Genomic DNA, 16,981 nt, shown 5'->3' with positions numbered 1-16,981 from the left:
ATCCTCTTATCAACAATGAAGAGAAAGGAAACGAGACTAAAATGTACAACAGAAGGTACTGGAATGATATCGTACAATTAGTTTTTCTCATATACATACATCACCTTTTTGCTTTGTTCAATGCTTCTTGTTTTACACAACATACAAAATGGTACTACAGCATACGTAGTGTAACAGACAGCACGGCGGTGTCCTGTGTCCTCTCACACTGCCTTTGTTTCATGCTGACATAAAACGTAAAATTCCATCATATAAATAATACATACATGCTTCATCCCAGACTGAAATGTCCTCCGCGTGCGTCTTGCCTTGGACTTCTCACTTCCGCAAAGCACAGCCCGTCTCTTACCAAGTGGGTGTGAGTGTCTTTAAAGGAACCACAAAGCAAAGAAAAGATGTTTCAGAGCTTCTGACTTGAACGCTTTCTAAGTTCTTCCCTTCTGCAACTGAGCTGAGCAGGGCTTGTTTCTAGTTGATATTCTGTAAACAAGGACATTGGGTTTTTTTTCCCTTTTATAGGAGTCATCACGGAAATCACAGAAAATAAACGAGCTCCTCCACATGTCCTTCTGGTCCAGAGAGCTTATCTTTTAAAACATAACACAGCATTTGAAAGGGGGCCAATGGTTGGATGTGATGTGCCCACGACAGCACCAAATCTGTGCCAGAAATTCCTGATCCCAATGTGCTGTGTACAGACGTAAGAATGGAAACGGCTCACTTTCCCCTGGGCATCCCAGGATGAGGACCTGTGTGCCACGGTGATCCCCACGCCCTCTCCATACCACTGTGACAGGTGGGCTGGCTGACCATCCCTTCTCCAACATCCAAACATTCTTTTTGTTGTTGGGTGTGTTTCTTTTTTTTTTTTTTTATTGTTTTTCTCTCTCTCTCTTTTTTTTTATAAGTTAAAGTCAATACAAATATAAAAACGGGAAGGTACTCTAGGCTCAATGACATCCACAAATTGTACATTATTTACATCTAAAGCATAGGTTTCATGTGGGTGGAACAGTCCTCTATCAAGGCTAATGCTGGACGTGACGTAGTGTGGGCTGCCCTCCGTGCCAAGTGCAAAGGCCAAGTCTGAATGGTTGGCATCCTCCAGTCTGAGGGTGGAGATTCTCCTGTCTCACATTCCTTTGCTGTTTCCGGTTTTCCTGGTGTCTGGGTTTTTTTTCCTCCATGGGATGGGTGACTTGTGCCCCGACGTGTCCCTAGTCCCAGAAGGTGTCCAGCCGAGACTCTTTCGGGATGAGGCTCTTCGAACTGGTGCTGGCGTTGTGCTCAGAGCGTGCTGATCCCCGTTTCTCATCGCTGCCGCTCCAGCAACTGGATTTACTGCTCCGGGAATGGTCTGGGTTGGGGGGAAGTCAACCGGAAGGCAGGTTTTTAGCATTCCTGCCCACTTCCAGTGAATCGGGGCCATCCCTCTGTGTGATCTGCACCTGCTTCCTGGTACCACCTTCCCCGCCCGACTCCACACAACACAGGTGGTCCAAATCCTGCCACCATTTACCGCCCTGAATTTGCGGGTCTGTGGCGTATACGGGCAGAACTTATGTTTTTAGGATTTAACGAGAGCCGATTGGAAAAACAGGAGGGACTCATGCTCAGAGAGAATAAAGGTGAGTGGGGACAGGTACTAAGTTATCGAGGAAGGCACTTCTTGTGTGGTACCTGGGACCAGGCACCCCTCCTACATGACCAGACACCAAGCACCCCATGCCCTTGTGTCCTACCTTGGCCACTAAAAAAGGCACTGAAATTTGGCATTCGATCTACTTACTTCTGTTAATGGAGTTTCTTTAGTCAGTTTATAGGCAACTTGAAAAACAGGACTTATAACCAAACCACCCAAAGCAGAGGAGTGAGGACCAGAATGGTTAAGCCCAGCTGGGCTTAATGGTGAAGACCCACTGGCTCCCCGTAAGGACAAGCTTAAGGGTCACTGAAGGACGCAAGAACCGGAGTAAGACCTACGGGAGCTTCAAGGACACGTGCGCCACAAGGAGCTACATCGTGGCTGAGTAAGATACGAGGACACTGAAGGAAGAGCCAAGTGAGGTGTCTGTCCAACTGTGAGACGGCCCCAGCCTACAGGCTCAGCGGGATGGCTGACTCTTAAGAGACCCCATCATATCTTAGATCGTTTACCCAGTTCAGAGAGATTGGGACAAAACTTTCTTTTTTAACTTCTTGAGGTGGGGTGATAATATTTGATTGAGAAGAGTCGGCTGTCAAGCTTAGAGACAGAATTGGAGTGAGGGAGCAAGGGACCGTATCATCGCCTAGGGGGTGGTGACCTTTCTGGTGATACGGCAGGCATGTATGTGGTCCTGAGGTCTGTTTCTGCAAGATAAGTAGTGAAGAGAATGATCAAAGGATCTCCCAAGTAACATATTCATTCAGGAGAGAACTCTTCTTAGTCGCTTGCATCTGTGACCAAAAGGGGGCAGTACTGTGGTGGGCAGAGGGCGGGGGCGCGGAGGGGCGCCGGGATGGAGCTGTCTTACGGATCCCGACTCCACCTCTTCTTAAGCGGTCTTCCCTACTCGTGACGCCGACACCGTGAGTTCACTGGAAGGTCAGTGACACAGCTGGTTATCAGCACAAGGAGAAAATCCTACAACCATGCAATCAAGTCACACCGAGTCTCCCCGGCTCTGCTGAAGGCAGAGGCCAGCTGCGCCACTTAGAAGAAATGGGAGCAGGGGTGAGCTCAGCACAGAAGCCGCATCCCAGAGCGAGGCTGGCCACCTGAGTAACTGCAGAGCCTGACTCCTCCCAAGGACCGGACATGGGGCGGTGGTTGACTCGCCCCATCACTGCAGAGGACAATGGGTGTTAAGTCTAGGACCCTTTATGAGAAGAGCGAGGATGAGGCCCCTTCAAGAAGCCAGACCAGGGACTTCCCTGACAGTCCAGTGGTTAGGACGCCACGCTTTCATTGCCAAGGGTGTGGGATCGATCCCTGGTCGGGGAGCTGAGATCCCACAAGCTGAGCGGCGTGGCCCCACAGAAAACTCTTTTCCTACTGCGGTTTTCCGATGGCCGCCAGAGGCAAAGCTAAGAAGAAACAAGGCAAAGCAAGACCCATCACGCAGGAGAACAGGAGAAGACACGCCCACAGAGAAAACACCCACAGACACACACAGAACGAGCCTTCCGCGTGCCGGGAAAAGTTCCCCGGCAGCTTCCGTGAGGCGGGGTCATACTTACACTTCTGGGCCGGGTAGCTGGGGTGCGGCTGGTGGTCTGTGCTGGTTGGGACAGAGGCAGGTTGCTGGTCACACCTGTTGCTAACTGAAGAGACAGCACGGGCAGCCTCAGAGTCTGGCGGGGGTTCCAGTCCGCACCCCCCCAAGGCCGCGCTGCTCTGCTCAGCAACAGGCTACTCCTGGTCTTAGTGCCGGGCGGCTGCTTTGCTGATGTCCCCATTTTCCAACTGAACGCATTCACAGGAGACTAAGGCTTTTAGAAACGCATATTGAACCAAGAACAGGATCACGGGACACAGCACGGCATTACAGATGGGAAATACGGTGCACAATGACATAAAAGCAACTACGTAAAGCCATACGTTCGCAGAATTTCGAAAGCAAAATTCTAGGAACCACTAGCTCTGCCAAGACCTCAATTCATTCAGCCAGGGCAAGGGGAGGCACCAGCGCCCCAACTGAGGTGGAAAGCTCCACCCAAGGAATCCAGATGTTTCAGGGCAAGTAATCACTCATCTACTGCCAAGGCTGATGACAGAACAGGGAAGACAGGGCGACGGAGGTGCATGTGGTGAGAAGGACGGAGGAAGGGGCTACAGACGAGATATCAGTGGGCCACTCCTCGGCCATGACGGAAAGACACCAACAAATAATATCTGAGATGGAAAGGGTCTAAAATGCGTGATAGGAAAAGTGTCTCAATAAAATAGCTGTCATAGGGCTTCCCTGGTGGCGCAATGGTTGAGAGTCCGCCTGCCGATGCAGGGGACACGGGTTCGTGCCCCGGTCCGGGAGGATCCCACATGCCGCGGAGCAGCTGGGCCCGTGAGCCATGGCCGCTGAGCCTGCGCGTCCGGAGCCTGTGCTCCGCAACGGGAGAGGCCACAACAGTGAGAGGCCCGCGTACCGCAAAAAAAAAAAAAAAAAAACTGTCATAGTGAAGAATTTGGGGGAAATCATTGAAGGTATGATAAAGGAAACATTAAAAAGAAAAAAAAACAACAACCAGAAACTCCAGGGAAAAGTAAGGCCATATACAAAGGTGGAAATGTAATCACAGTAAACATCTGCAACAAACGGCACGATCAGAATGATGGAAACACAGATTATCATTTGTCAATTTTTTAGGCTCAGCCAACAGCCGAAAGTGAGAAGACCCAACTGAAGTTACAGGAAAGGATGCACATGTTCTCCACCTTGGTGATGGGAGACTCAAAGTGGGAAGACGGGGCTTCCCTGGTGGCGCAGTGGTTGGGAGTACGCCTGCCGATGCAGGGGACACGGGTTCTTGCCCCGGTCCGGGAAGATCCCACGTGCCGCGGAGCGGCTGGGCCCGTGAGCCATGACCGCTGAGCCTGCGCGTCCGGAGCCTGTGCTCCGCAACGGGAGAGGCCACAGCAGTGAGAGGCCCGCGTACCGCAAAAAAAAGAAAAAAAAAAAAGTGGGAAGATGGCAAGTCTGGATATGACAGGGGTAGGAGAGGTGAGGGAGATGGTGGGCACCCAGAAAGGGGGCAAGAGATACTGTCCCCAGCTGATAGAACAAGAACTAAGGAGGAAGTGTTTTGCTTGACCAAGGTAACCCATAGGCACATCAAACAGTGACATAAGTAGTTCGGGAGAGGGGTGAGTAGAGAGGTGATAAAAGACCCCAATTATCTTCTAAAGCCAGAAGTCAACAAGCAACGTCTAGATAAAGTCCAGAAATAGAAGTATGGGGAAACACATTATTTACATTATTTACAAATAAGGAGGTTAAGTGCCAGATGTACCCAAAGACAGCCATGGAGACTGGGACCAGGAACTTTTTCCCAGTACAGTTTTATTTTCTCTAACTATAGTCATCCCTTGGTGTCAGGGATGATACAGGGGATTGGTTCCAGGACCCACCACAGATACTAAATTCCATGGACACTTAAGTCTCATGGTCGGCCCTCCATATCCAAATCCACGGATTCAATGAACCACAGATCATGTAGAACCGTATTGACTATGGGAAAAAAAACACGTATACGTGGACCTGTGCAGTTGAAACCCGTGTTGTTCAAGGGTCAACTGGATATGCATGCATTGCTTTACAGTCTTAAAATGAAGGGACAAGTGAACAGGAGAGGCCCACACCCACCCCGAGGAAGCTCCTACCCCCTACTAAACCTTCCTCCCTCCCGACTAGACCCTCATCTTAACCAGCCTAGTTCCAGAAGAGTATAAAGAGCTCAGAAACCTCAGTGTGTGTCAACCTCTGTAAAGCCCACGTTCCTCCACAAGACTCCATCTACACGGTCAGCAAGCAGTGAGCGCTAGCAGAAACCATCAGACGTAAGAGGAATCAGAAAACGAGCCAGTCTGTCTGTTCTGACGCCAACCATCACCTAGGGTGCTTTGGTGAGTAAATAGGGGAAAGTGAGAAGTCTTGAGCTCACTGTCCCGACCTGGCCTGCAGCGACCTCCCGCCCGGTTCCCTTCGGCCCATACTCCAAGATAACACGGCAGCACTGCCTGAAAAATGCTTTTTCCTCCAGCTGCTGACAATGTGGGACCTTTCCCTCCCTCCCTGCCCCCCCATCTCATCATTAGCCTCCTTGGGATGATCTTCTCCCCACTCCCCACCCCCGGCGCCAAGTCACCAGCGTCTTCCAGGCTGCTGGCTTCCTCTCTCCAACTTCCCTTTCTACCCCCTCGGACACCAGGGTGCTTGAGGTCGAGGAGGTGGGGGAGGTCAGCCAACAACCGCCCGTGGGCCAAATCCAGGCCAGTGCCTGTTTTTCCAAGTACAGGTTCACGGGAGCACAGGCCCACCCATCTCTTTGTGTGTCATCTGTGGCTGCTTTCATCCGACAACAGCAGTCGAGCAGTTCTGACAGACACTGTGTGGCCCTCGAAGCTTAAAATATTTACTCTCTGGTCCTTTACAGAAAGTCTGCCAACCCCTGAGCTAGGTAACATCTCATCCACCTCGGAACTGGGGTACGATGCGTCTCCCAACCGCCTTCCTGCACGCAAGCTTCCCTGTCCCAACAAATTCCATACTCCCAGGGCATCACTAATCTTCCCAAGGCCCGTTAATCTTCCCACATGGATTGCACCACTTTGCTGCTCCAAAACCACAACAGCAGCCCCTGTCTGCAGCAGTATTTCCAACTTGAGCCCTTCTCACTCCACCTTGGCAATTTTGACACGTCCACTCAGTTCATGCTTTTATTTTAAACTCATTTTCAACATAAGTCGAACAGAAACTCTTATATCATCACCAAAAGCAGGAAAGCAATAATACCTGCCATACATAGAAGACAACTCTACAAATCAACATAATGAAAACCAAACTGTAGTAGAAAATTCTAGGTGGGTGCCATGCTGCTGAAGTTAAAAAGACAGATATCAAAAAAAAAAAAAAGAAGAAGAAGATATCAAAGGGATGAAGAAGATACCTTAGCACCAAACTGAACTTGTTCTCAGAGATGTAACCAGAGGACTGAAGGGGGAGTGAGAAGTGAGTTTTTTCAACAGGTGGTTCAATTGTATTTAATGCCAAGTTCGTGAAGTCAGCTCGTGCCACACCCCCTGGTGCACCCCGAACCTGAATCCCACTTTCCAGCCCTTCAGGAAACTTTCTCCAGCCACCCTAACAAAGGACATTGCTTCTTCCTCTATGCACTAAAAGAAGATGTTTGCTTTTCGGTTGAAGAGAATGACCCGGCAGAGAGAAAGATCCTAGAGCTGAAGGACCTTGAATTAAGCAGAACTGTCCTCACTGAAGACACCTTCTCTGAACCCTTCTGGAATGCCCTCAAACCGGTTTAGGAGGGTGCAGGGGAAAGACCCTTTGGGCTAGAAAAGAGGACAGATCAAACTGCACAGAAGGGGAAAACCAAATGTCAGTGTCAGATAATCCCCCAAAACAGCCTACCAGGTTATCCCTCAAGTAGAAAGAGTTTTACAGAAAGATCATCTACCTAAAAATTTTCTTTTTTCCTCTGTGCTCAAGTACCCTCATCCACTAAAAGCGGGCGTTGGGACGGACCTCAGGGATAGTTTCACAGTTTCATTTCCTGTGGTCATTTCTCTGAGGGCAGAAGAACTGCCCAACCCAAATGCATCTTCTACGCCACCCCAGGTCAGCAACGGAACCCTATGTCTTTGATGTGGAACCCCAAGAAATCAAACAAGTACAGGTAAATCCTGATCCGTTTGGAGAAGTGCCTGAAAGCCACCTTGCCCCACCACTCCTTCACCCCAGCTGAGCCGCCCAGGGCACCCCCAAGGATCCCTAAGGACCCACAGTTTGAAAATCACGGCCCTGCACCCTTCAGCTTCTCTCTGAGGACATGGCTCCCCTTTGCCCGTGTGGACCGTGACAGCACCATTCGCCCACCAGGGGGCAACATACCAGAGCCTTGGTTGGAGCCTAAGAGAATGGAGGAGGGCGTCTCCCTGGAGCCAGAAAGGTCGAGGGTCTAGAAATACAAAAAGAGAGAGATGGAGGCAAGGCACTGGGGCCAATGCGGCCCCCCAGGGAAGCCCAGGGATCCATGGGGGCGCTCGTCACGGCCACTACAGCACCCTCGTGCCCTCTGCCTGGCATGCTCAGGCCGGGGAGGGCAGGTCAGCCGGGTGGGCCCTGCACCTGTGCCCTTTTCTGCCCTGCCTCCCCAAAACACAGCACTGGGGGCTCCTCACTCAACTCTAGAGCTGCAGCTTCAAGAACACTGGTCCTCAGCTCCCCTCTCTGACCTAACTCCCACCCCAGATTTCTGCCACATCCCAAAAGGAAGCACAGCCGTCCCTCAGTACCCGAAGTGGGATGGTCCCAGGAGTCCCCAAGGGTACCAAAACCTGGGGATGTTCCAGCTCCTTATACACACAAAAAGCCCTAGTACGGTGAATACAGTGGGCCCTCTGTATCCGAGGATTTCGAATCCATGGATTCAACCAAACATGGATGGAATTTCGGTTAGTTGCATCCAAGGATGAGAAACCCACGGATACGGAAGGCTGACTGCATATTAACATCAAATTGTATCAGTTCACTTTTATTTCACCTTAACCTCTTATTAGGCAATAATGTCAATGAAATCAAAGGGTTTTAACTGCTGGGATGACTTGCTTTTTTCCTAATAGACATGAAATAAATACATACATAATGACTACAAATGTAAAAAAATGATCAAGGTGCCACCTTAACGTTTGCGTGCAATTACATATACCACACACTGGGCAAGTAGGAGGTGGAACCTGTGTGTCCAAGAGAGCAGCCACCAGCCTCCTGTGACTACCTGTATTTAAATTAATTATAATTCAGTAAAATTTAAAATCCAGGTCCTCAGTCACACTAGCCACAGTTCAAGCGCTCAACAGCTACATGTGGCTAGTGGCTCTCATACTGGGTAGAGCAGATACGAAACATTCCCATCATCTCAGAAGGTTCTGTGGACAACGGTGCCCTAAACGCATACCTTGTGAAAAGGAGCCCTGCTAAGACTGTCACCCCCATCTGCAGCCTGAAGACAGACGAACCTCCCTACAGCACAGGACTCGCCAGGGTGGCGGGCACGGGGGTGGGTCTGAGACTCTGCGTGGCCCAAAGGCATGTGGGATGGAGACTCACCGAGCCACTGTCCTTGCTTTTCTCAGCTGGCGTCTCCTTCTCTTTCGAGCTGCTGGTTTCCGGGGGGGCTGCCTGCGTGTTGGAGGAGGTCCCCTGGGATGACTTGTTTAGTGTTTCCGTGTTCACCTCGGCGTCTGCTTCCTGCTGAGGTGCAGTAGCTGAGGGCAAAAGGGGACAGAAGCCAAGTATAAGCCGAGCGTGGTGACCCCCCGGGCCCACGGGGAAGCCCGTTCTGTGCAAACCAACACCTGTAAGAGACGCAGCTGCCACCCAGGCCCACTCAGGGCACAAGCACAGGCCCAGGGTGGCTGGACCAAAGCTTTCCAGACGCAGGAATTCCAGACTGTGCATGAAAATATGTTCACTTCTAAGACTCTGTGATTCAAGTTTTATTAAAGCATTCTGGAGAGAAAAGAATGTTTGTGAAACAAACACCCTGTAAACTGCTGTTCCAATTACTCATTTCATCATTTCTAATTTTAGACCAGTTTTCACCACCCCATGTTTTACCCTATAATAGCAGAGCTGAGCGCTTCTGACAGACCACCCAGGCCACAAATCCTGAAATATTTACTCTCTGGACCTTCATAAAAAAAGAGCTTACCAACCCCTGCTCCAGAGCTTCTCAAATTTGGGTCATTCATGTATCACCTTTGAAAAACTTGCCAATCCGTAGATATACTGCCTTATCATATTATTTATGTTACTTGTATTGAACTTATTTATTTTATTTATTTTCGGGTGCGTTGGGTCTTTGCTGCTGCAGGCGGGCTTTTCTCTAGTTGCAGCGAGTGGGGGCTACTCCTAGTTGCAGTGTGCGGGCTTCTCGTTGCAGTGGCCTCTCTCATTGTGGAGCACAGGCTCCAGGCACGCGGGTCCCAGCAGCTGTGGCTCGCGGGCTCTAGAGCGCGGGCTCTAGAGCGCAGGCTCAGGAGTTGTGGCGCACGGGCTTAGCTGCTCCGCAGCATGTGGGATCTTCCCGGACCAGGGCTCAAACCCGTGTCCCCTGCATTGGCAGGCGGATTCTTAACCACTGTGCCACCAGGGAAGCCCTGTTATTTGTATTTAAATAAATTATTTGAAATGGAGACTTTTATTTCTAAGCATAGAAATCTAACATTAGCCATAAATAAATGCTAACTGTAAAATAATCACTAATACATATTATTAATAAATTCTAACTAGACAGTGTTTCCTGCTGGAGTGTCCTAGGCTGGGGTCTGCTTGCTCTGTATTAGAAAGAGATTTCAGGGGACTTCCCGGAAGCCCCCACAGTGCGCCACAACTACTGAGCCTGCGCTCTAGAGCCCACGAGCCACAACTACTGAAGCCTGTGAGCCACAACTACTGAAGCCTGCGTGCCCAGAGCCTGTGCTCTGCAACAAGAGAAGCCACCGCAGTGAGAAGCCCTCGCACTGCAATGAAGAGTAGCCCCCGCTCGCCGCAACTAGAGAAAGCCCACGTGCAGCAACGAAGACCCAATGCAGCCAAAAATAAAATAAATAAATTTATAGAAAGAGATTTCAAAGACCGATTAGTTCCAAACCAACACTTTTTCCTTCACATGAGCACTGGGATCCCTTATTTAACACTATGAGTCCAGGATGGGCTCCATTGTAGGGGGCTGTCCCGTGCATTTTGCAGGGTATTTAGCAGCCTCCCTGGCCCCTGCCCTCTCGATGCCAGCGGCACCCCCCTCGGTTATGACAACCACAAACGTCTGCAGTCATTGCCAGTGTCTTTGGAGAGGGGACAGAGACAAAAACTGCCGCCGGTGGAGAACCAACCACGGCAACTCACATGAAACTAAAGTGATCGTCACAAGCCCCGCACCTTGGCGAACAACACTGTGGCCAAGGAGACCAGAGGTTCAGAACACCTGTGTCTGGAGTCTCGGCTCCATGTCTGTGTGCTGCTCTCTCGTGTGTAAGAGTCACACAGGTGGTGAGCAAGCATGATGAGGGCCCTGTGGTCCAGGGGGAGCCAAGAGCCCGCCCTCCGCAGCCTGGGCCAGGAGGCGCCCCCGGGGCCCTACCTGACTGGGTGCAGGACTTCATGTGCTCAGGCCAGTGGGCCTGCTGGCAGGGGTAGTCGCAGTAGCTGGTGTTCCAGCAGCAGTAGAAGATGGCCTCCTTCTTGCAGTTGGCGCACCACTGCTTCTTCTTGGTCTCGTCCACCGCCTGCTGCTTCTCCAGCTCCAGCTGCTTCTTCACCTCGGCGATGAGCCGGTCCCGCTCCTGCTCTAGGCTCTGCCGCATCTCAGCCATGGTCAGCTCTGTGAGGGGAGGGGAGGGGGAGGGGAGGAGGGGGAGGGAAGGGGAGGGGGAGGGGAGGAGGGGGGAGGGGAGGAGGGGAGGAGGGGAGGGGAGGGGAGGAGTGGGAGGGGAGAGGAGGAGTGGGAGGGGAGAGGAGCGGATGCCAGCTTCATCACCCATCCCCCGGCCCAGGCCGTGGGGTCATTCACACCAGGTCAGAACATGGATTCCAAGAGACTCGGGTGTGGATCCTGGCTTGGAGATGCCCTGGCTGTGTGATACCCCCTGGGTGAGTCACCCAGCCTGCCCGAGCCCCAGTGTCTACATCTGTAAGATGGGCATCCATCAGGCTGACCAACAGAGCTGCTTGTGACAATGAACGTCAGGTGCCAAGGATGCAGATAAGGGGTCCCCATGGGGATTCTGCAGGAAGCCCTCAAATAAACCCTTGAAACAATTTCCACTAAACTCACTTTGAATTTTTTCATTAGTATAAGCCTTTTTTTTCTTTTTTTTTAAATTTTTTTTGCAGTACGTGGGCCTCTCACTGTTGTGGCCTCTCCCGTTGCGGAGCACAGGCTCCGGACGCGCAGGCTCAGCGGCCATGGCTCACGGGCCCAGCCGCTCTGCGGCATGTGGGATCCTCCCGGATCGGGGCACGAACCCGTGTTCCCTGCATCAACAGGCGGACTCTCAACCACTGCGCCACCAGGAAAGCCCAGTATAAGCCTTTTTTTTCTATCAAATACTTACATAGCACCTACTATCTGTAGGCACTGTTGTAAGCACTTTATAAACATGAACTCCTTTAATCCTTTTATACTACTAATCCTATGAGGTAAGCATTACTATAATACCCCTTTCACAGATGAGGAAACTGAGGCACAGAGCAAATAAGGGCAGAGCTGGGGCTACAACTTGGACATGCTGTCTTCTTGGTGTGTGGCTCTAATCTACCAGACAGGGCATCGTGACTGATCATTAGGCTAACAAAACAACTATCAAACTGCTCACGCTACTGAGATTTCTCTCAATTTTACATCAGCCAACAAGTGCAACACCTGGGAGCAACTTGCACACTGGAATAAAATAAAAATAAATGGTTCCTCGATTCCTTAAAATTCTCTTCCTGAAATTAAAAGAAAACACCCTCCAAAAAACCACCAATAAAGAAAATGAACCCCTGGTAAAGATAAAAAGCACTTGTACCCGGACACAACATTTCCAACTAGGCGCCTGCCAACCATGACAAGGTCTGTCCAGCCCACATGTACTTTTTCAAATGTGTGGCCACTATTTTTAAATGAAACGATTCTGCATAAAAATAGATTCCTTGACTCTACAAGAAAAACAGGAAGAAATGACAACATTCCAATAAACTTCCCTCCTGGCAACGAGGGAAGGGGCAGGGCGGGGGCGGGGCTTCCCTGGTCGGCTTCCGAAGGACTGGAGTTTGCGTGATTTAAACAAGTATCACCTGCAACCAGGTGGGCACCCCTGGGTCTGCCGCCCTAACAGAACCTCCCGGTTGCCAGCGTTCTGACTCTGAGGCGGATACTACTCGAGGGTCTGAAAGAAACTGCTCTGCCTTTGGGGGGAGAGCCTTTTACAATATCCCCACAGAGCGGTAAGCAAAACATCAATCTTATCTATAATCCAGTGGTTACAAGGAGGAAAGTCTGGAGCCACAGCGCCCAGACGTGAACTACAGCTGTGTGACTTTGCACGTGTCTGTGCCTCAGTTTCTGCTGGAAATAACAGACCCCTTTTTATCAGAAGGGTCTCTGTGAGAATCAGCTAATTCATGAAAACTTCAGCCGGTTGCTGGAACACGGTCAGAGCTCATAAGCAGGAGCTGCTACCAAGGCTGTTGTGATGACTTTGTTGCTGATGTTGGTATTTTGAAAAGAGGGAAGGAGGGAGGGTTCCCTTCAGCTCCAGCCTTCATATCTGGTCTCTCCAGGTCAGACTCTCCAGGATGCTGTGGTCTCCCCACCAGCGGTGCATCCCCCTGCCCTACTTTTGATTCAATTCACATCTGGGTCGAACGCCAGAAGTGCCAAGAAGGTCACATCCAGAACCTTCCACAGTGCAGACCAAGTCAGCAGGACTTACCCAAGTTGTGTTTCATTTCCGAGAGCTCCTGCTGGTGCAGCCACTGGAGCTTCTCTATCTCAATCCTCAGCCTGCGAATCTGTAAGGAGAGAGAAAGACGTTTTACAAAGTGCATCCGGGTGCCTTTTACCAACAGGGCTCGGAAGCTGCAGCTCTCATTACAGGGTTAATGTCATGTGCTGAGGCAAAGAGAGGGCAGCCCGTGCTGGCCTCCCCACAGCTGCAGTAAGAGAGCTGGGCGCCAGTGGGTTAACCCAAATTCGGGAGAACTTCTGCTTCAAAAAGCCAAATATGAGTCGGCTGTCTTTTCCAAGAAATGCTCTAGGAAAAGCCACTTAAAGTAAGAAAAGAAGACCAGGTTTTCATAATAAATAGTATGTCGTAGGTCTGATGAGGATTTTGGTCTAAAAATGAAACAAACAAATAAAAACAAGCTTTACTGTATCTCTTACCTAAGATTTTGGGCAGGGGGGTGCATGATCATTCTCTTGAAAGTCCAAAGCTTAACATTTCTGGAAACCATAGGGTATTTTGGAGGGTAGGAGTAAATTTGGGGCCAAATTCATTTGGAGGAAGGAAAATGTAAACCCAATGTGAACTGATACAAGGCTGTTGACAGTGCTGAATGATCACAATGGTTCTCAACCGGGATGATTTTTGCCCCCCTCCCTCCTTCCATGACACTGCAGTGCCTGGAGACATTATAGCTTGTTTCTGGCATCCGGTGGGGTAGAGGCCAGGGATGCTGCTAAATGTCCCAGATGGACAGGACGGCCCTCACCACAGTGAATCATCTGGCACCAATGTCAGTAGCGTCAAGTTGAGAAATCCTGATTTATCAAACACAGTGGGAACAACTGTACTGTTTCACTGCAGAAAACATTGTATCTAATTGTGGGAGGGGGCTGCATAGTACCTCATTACAATCTGGAAAATTCTGGCACATATCTGGACCCAAGGTTTCAGGTGAGACATTACGGATCCATACTTTCAACTCCACGCCAGTTAAAATGAACAAAAAGGAATGAAGTATGGTAGCAGGTGGGGGTGAGGATGGGGAGGTTTTTCTAAGACGACATTTCCCCTTCTTGTTTGACGTCCCAACACAATCATAAAGGGGGTCACGTCAGCAAAAATACCCAAGGAGATTCACCATTTCTCTTGGGACCTCCCTGAAACCTTTACATTCATGCAGTTCTCTGTTGAAGGCCTATAGGGACACCTTCCTGGAGATTTTTTCCTCTTCGTCTGGGTGCCAGCCTCACCCTGCCAGGTCCTCACAGGTCAATGGCCCTGCATGTGACTCCCCCCGTTTTCCATCATGACTTTCAATGACCTCTAGAAGTCCCGCCATTGTCATTTCCCATGGTGACCTGTTTGCATCTGGCTTGCAGGGAATTAGCCTAGGAGGGAAATTCAGGGAGGCTTTTTTTTTTTTTTAAATAAATGATCACTTCCTAAGTGGACATTTCAAGTTTTAACCACGCTCTTCTCTAAGCAATCACCTAAATTAAGGAGGCTGGGGATACACATTCCTGGACAACAAGGATCACTTGTATAAAAAAGTCCAAACTTTGGGAGAAGATGAAGGATACAATTTTACATGGGGTCAAAAGCACTACTGCCCAGTCTCACCAGTGGACTAACAACTCAGGCTCTGGTTTCGGCTGTTTGAGCAGAAGCGAAGTGATTACACAGAGCAGGGTGTGTCTCCAGAGCACCAGCTTCCCAGCAAAGTGAAGAAATACCCTCACCACCAACCCCATCAGCAGAGCGAGCCTGGTGACCAGAGATGGGACCCGAGAGGGATTTCCAGAGAAGCTTCCTCACGGTGCCCCTACAGCAGCCCGTAAAACACTCTTAGCAAATAGGGAATGAATGTGTCATCTCTGACCTCGGCTATTGTGCTTCCAGTAGTGTTTTTAGAAAGGTCGTTATATATTTCCGTCATTGTGCCTTTTATTGCATCCATCATCTGAAAGATAAAAACAGAAATGATTCAGGTGATCCCTTCCCTGAGGCTTTTTCTAGATGACATACATCTAAAATTTATCTGCATAAAGCAGTGGTTTCTCTGCTGGGGGTGATTTTGTCCATCCTGGGACACTCAGCATTTTTGGTTGTCATGGCTGGCGGGGGAGGGGGAGAGGGGTGCTGATGGCATCGAGGAGGTGGAATCTAGGGACGCTCAAAACACCCTACCATGCTCAGAACAGCCCCTGCCACAAAGTTATCCAGCCCCACGTGTCCCTAGCGCCAAGGTTGAGAGCCTGGTATGAACCAGGCAGGGTAGGAATCACCCACAAGTTCCCTGTCCCACATCATGGGAGTAGTTCATAGCCATAAAGCTAATTTATAGCCACAGGTTAAAGTGGGGAGGCTGAATTTGGCCCCAAGATGGTTTGGCCAGCACAGTGGGCTCGAGGGAGAGATTGTTTTGCTGCTGTTGGTTTTTTAAAATTGTTTCTCCTTAAAAAAACTATCATTTTGCTGAGATATTCATATACCATACAATTCACCCATTTACTATGTACAATTTAATGGCTTTTAGTCCATTTGGGGTTGTACATCCATGACCACAGTCAATTTCAGAACCTCTTCATCACCCCAGAAAGAAACTCTGCTCCCTGTGAGCCTTCACCCCCCAATAACCCCATGACCCCCCGCAGCCTCTGATAACCACAAATCTGCTTTCTTGTCTCTAGATCGAATCTAGATTATTCCATATACATGGACTCACATAATATTTGGTCCTTTGTGACTGCCTTCGACTTAGCAGAAAGTTTGCAAGATTTGTCTGTGCCGTATTCCTATTTAGGGATGAATAATATGGTCCACTGTGTAGATCTAGATCTAGCTGGTTTGCTATTTTAATGCTTTTGGTCAGGGCATGCACTGCCTTTCCAATGTGTTTCCCATCTTCCTTTTCTTTAACTATTTGACCCCTGAAGGCATCAGCAAGTCTGTGGCAACAGCTCACGTCCACACAGCAGGCACCCAGGTGGCTGCTGACGGAATGTGTTTGCAGGGTGGGTTTCTCTTCTATCTCCCATTTGGCCACTGACCTCCCACATCACAGGAGGAAGAGGAGGGGACAGGAGACGAAACTAGGTCTCAGATCTGCCCTGGCCGCTGCCGAGGACCCCCTGTGCTTTGCAGTTTCTTCCAATTCAGTAAAAAGGCAGGAGAAACAGCACCTTCGCATCTGATGCCCGAGATCTGTTCCCACCATTACATCTTCCCATCCACAACTCTGAGCCTCGGTTTCCTCATGTACAAAACAAGGATAATAACAGTGCCCCCCTTGTAGGGTATGCACAAGGATTAAATGAGAAAACCACAAGAAGACTGTGGTTTAGTACCTGCTGAGGAGTGGGCAGGTACTGAACCACAATTCAGTGTGGTTCCTAAAGAAATACCTGTTTGTCTCATTTTCACAGAAAAATTAATTCACGTGAACATGTAATTGCAAAACTGCTCCCAACCCCCAAAAGAGTAACCCCCAATTCACCCCAAAATGGGAGGAAAATGAACAAAGTATCTGTTGAGATTTCCACCCCCAGCTTGTTGCAGGTGCCACAGGGGGGCACTGCCAGCAACAACACTTTCTGCTTGGGCTTCCCTGGTGGCGCAGTGGTTGAGAGTCCACCTGCCGATGCAGGGGACACAGGTTCGTGCCCCGGTCCGGGAAGATCCCACATGCCGCGGAGCGGCTGGGCCCGTGAGCCATGGCCGCTGAGCCTGTGCGTCCGGAGCCTGTGCTCCGTAACAGGAGAGGCCACAACA

At 50.0% G+C, this 16,981-nt stretch overlaps 1 protein-coding gene across 14 annotated transcripts in view; it reads right to left on the bottom strand.

The window, feature by feature from the left end:
• Nucleotides 1-855: 855 nt before the first annotated feature.
• The window catches only part of ZMYND8 (zinc finger MYND-type containing 8), a 131,520-nt gene continuing 115,394 nt past the window's right edge, over nucleotides 856-16,981 (bottom strand). For 9 of the 14 annotated variants that reach the window (XM_081256916.1, XM_081256926.1, XM_081256928.1 and 6 more), the window contains 7 exons: nucleotides 15,090-15,170; nucleotides 13,196-13,274; nucleotides 10,861-11,100; nucleotides 8,826-8,983; nucleotides 7,608-7,674; nucleotides 3,223-3,306; nucleotides 856-1,357 (listed from right to left, as the gene is read on the bottom strand). In XM_081256916.1, the coding sequence (XP_081113042.1) occupies nucleotides 1,218-1,357; nucleotides 3,223-3,306; nucleotides 7,608-7,674; nucleotides 8,826-8,983; nucleotides 10,861-11,100; nucleotides 13,196-13,274; nucleotides 15,090-15,170 (849 nt within the window). In that variant the 3' untranslated portion in view covers nucleotides 856-1,217. The remainder of the gene's footprint in view (nucleotides 1,358-3,222; nucleotides 3,307-7,607; nucleotides 7,675-8,825; nucleotides 8,984-10,860; nucleotides 11,101-13,195; nucleotides 13,275-15,089; nucleotides 15,171-16,981) is intronic. The other 5 variants (XM_081256929.1, XM_081256927.1, XM_081256918.1 and 2 more) reach the window with 2 other exon arrangements.

The sequence above is a fragment of the Mesoplodon bidens genome (genome assembly GCF_964165515.1).
Source record: "Mesoplodon bidens genome assembly, chromosome: 15".
Classification (NCBI taxonomy): domain Eukaryota; kingdom Metazoa; phylum Chordata; class Mammalia; order Artiodactyla; family Ziphiidae; genus Mesoplodon; species Mesoplodon bidens.
The sequence above is the reverse complement of the archived record's forward strand: the minus strand, read 5'-3'. Positions and strand labels throughout refer to the sequence as shown.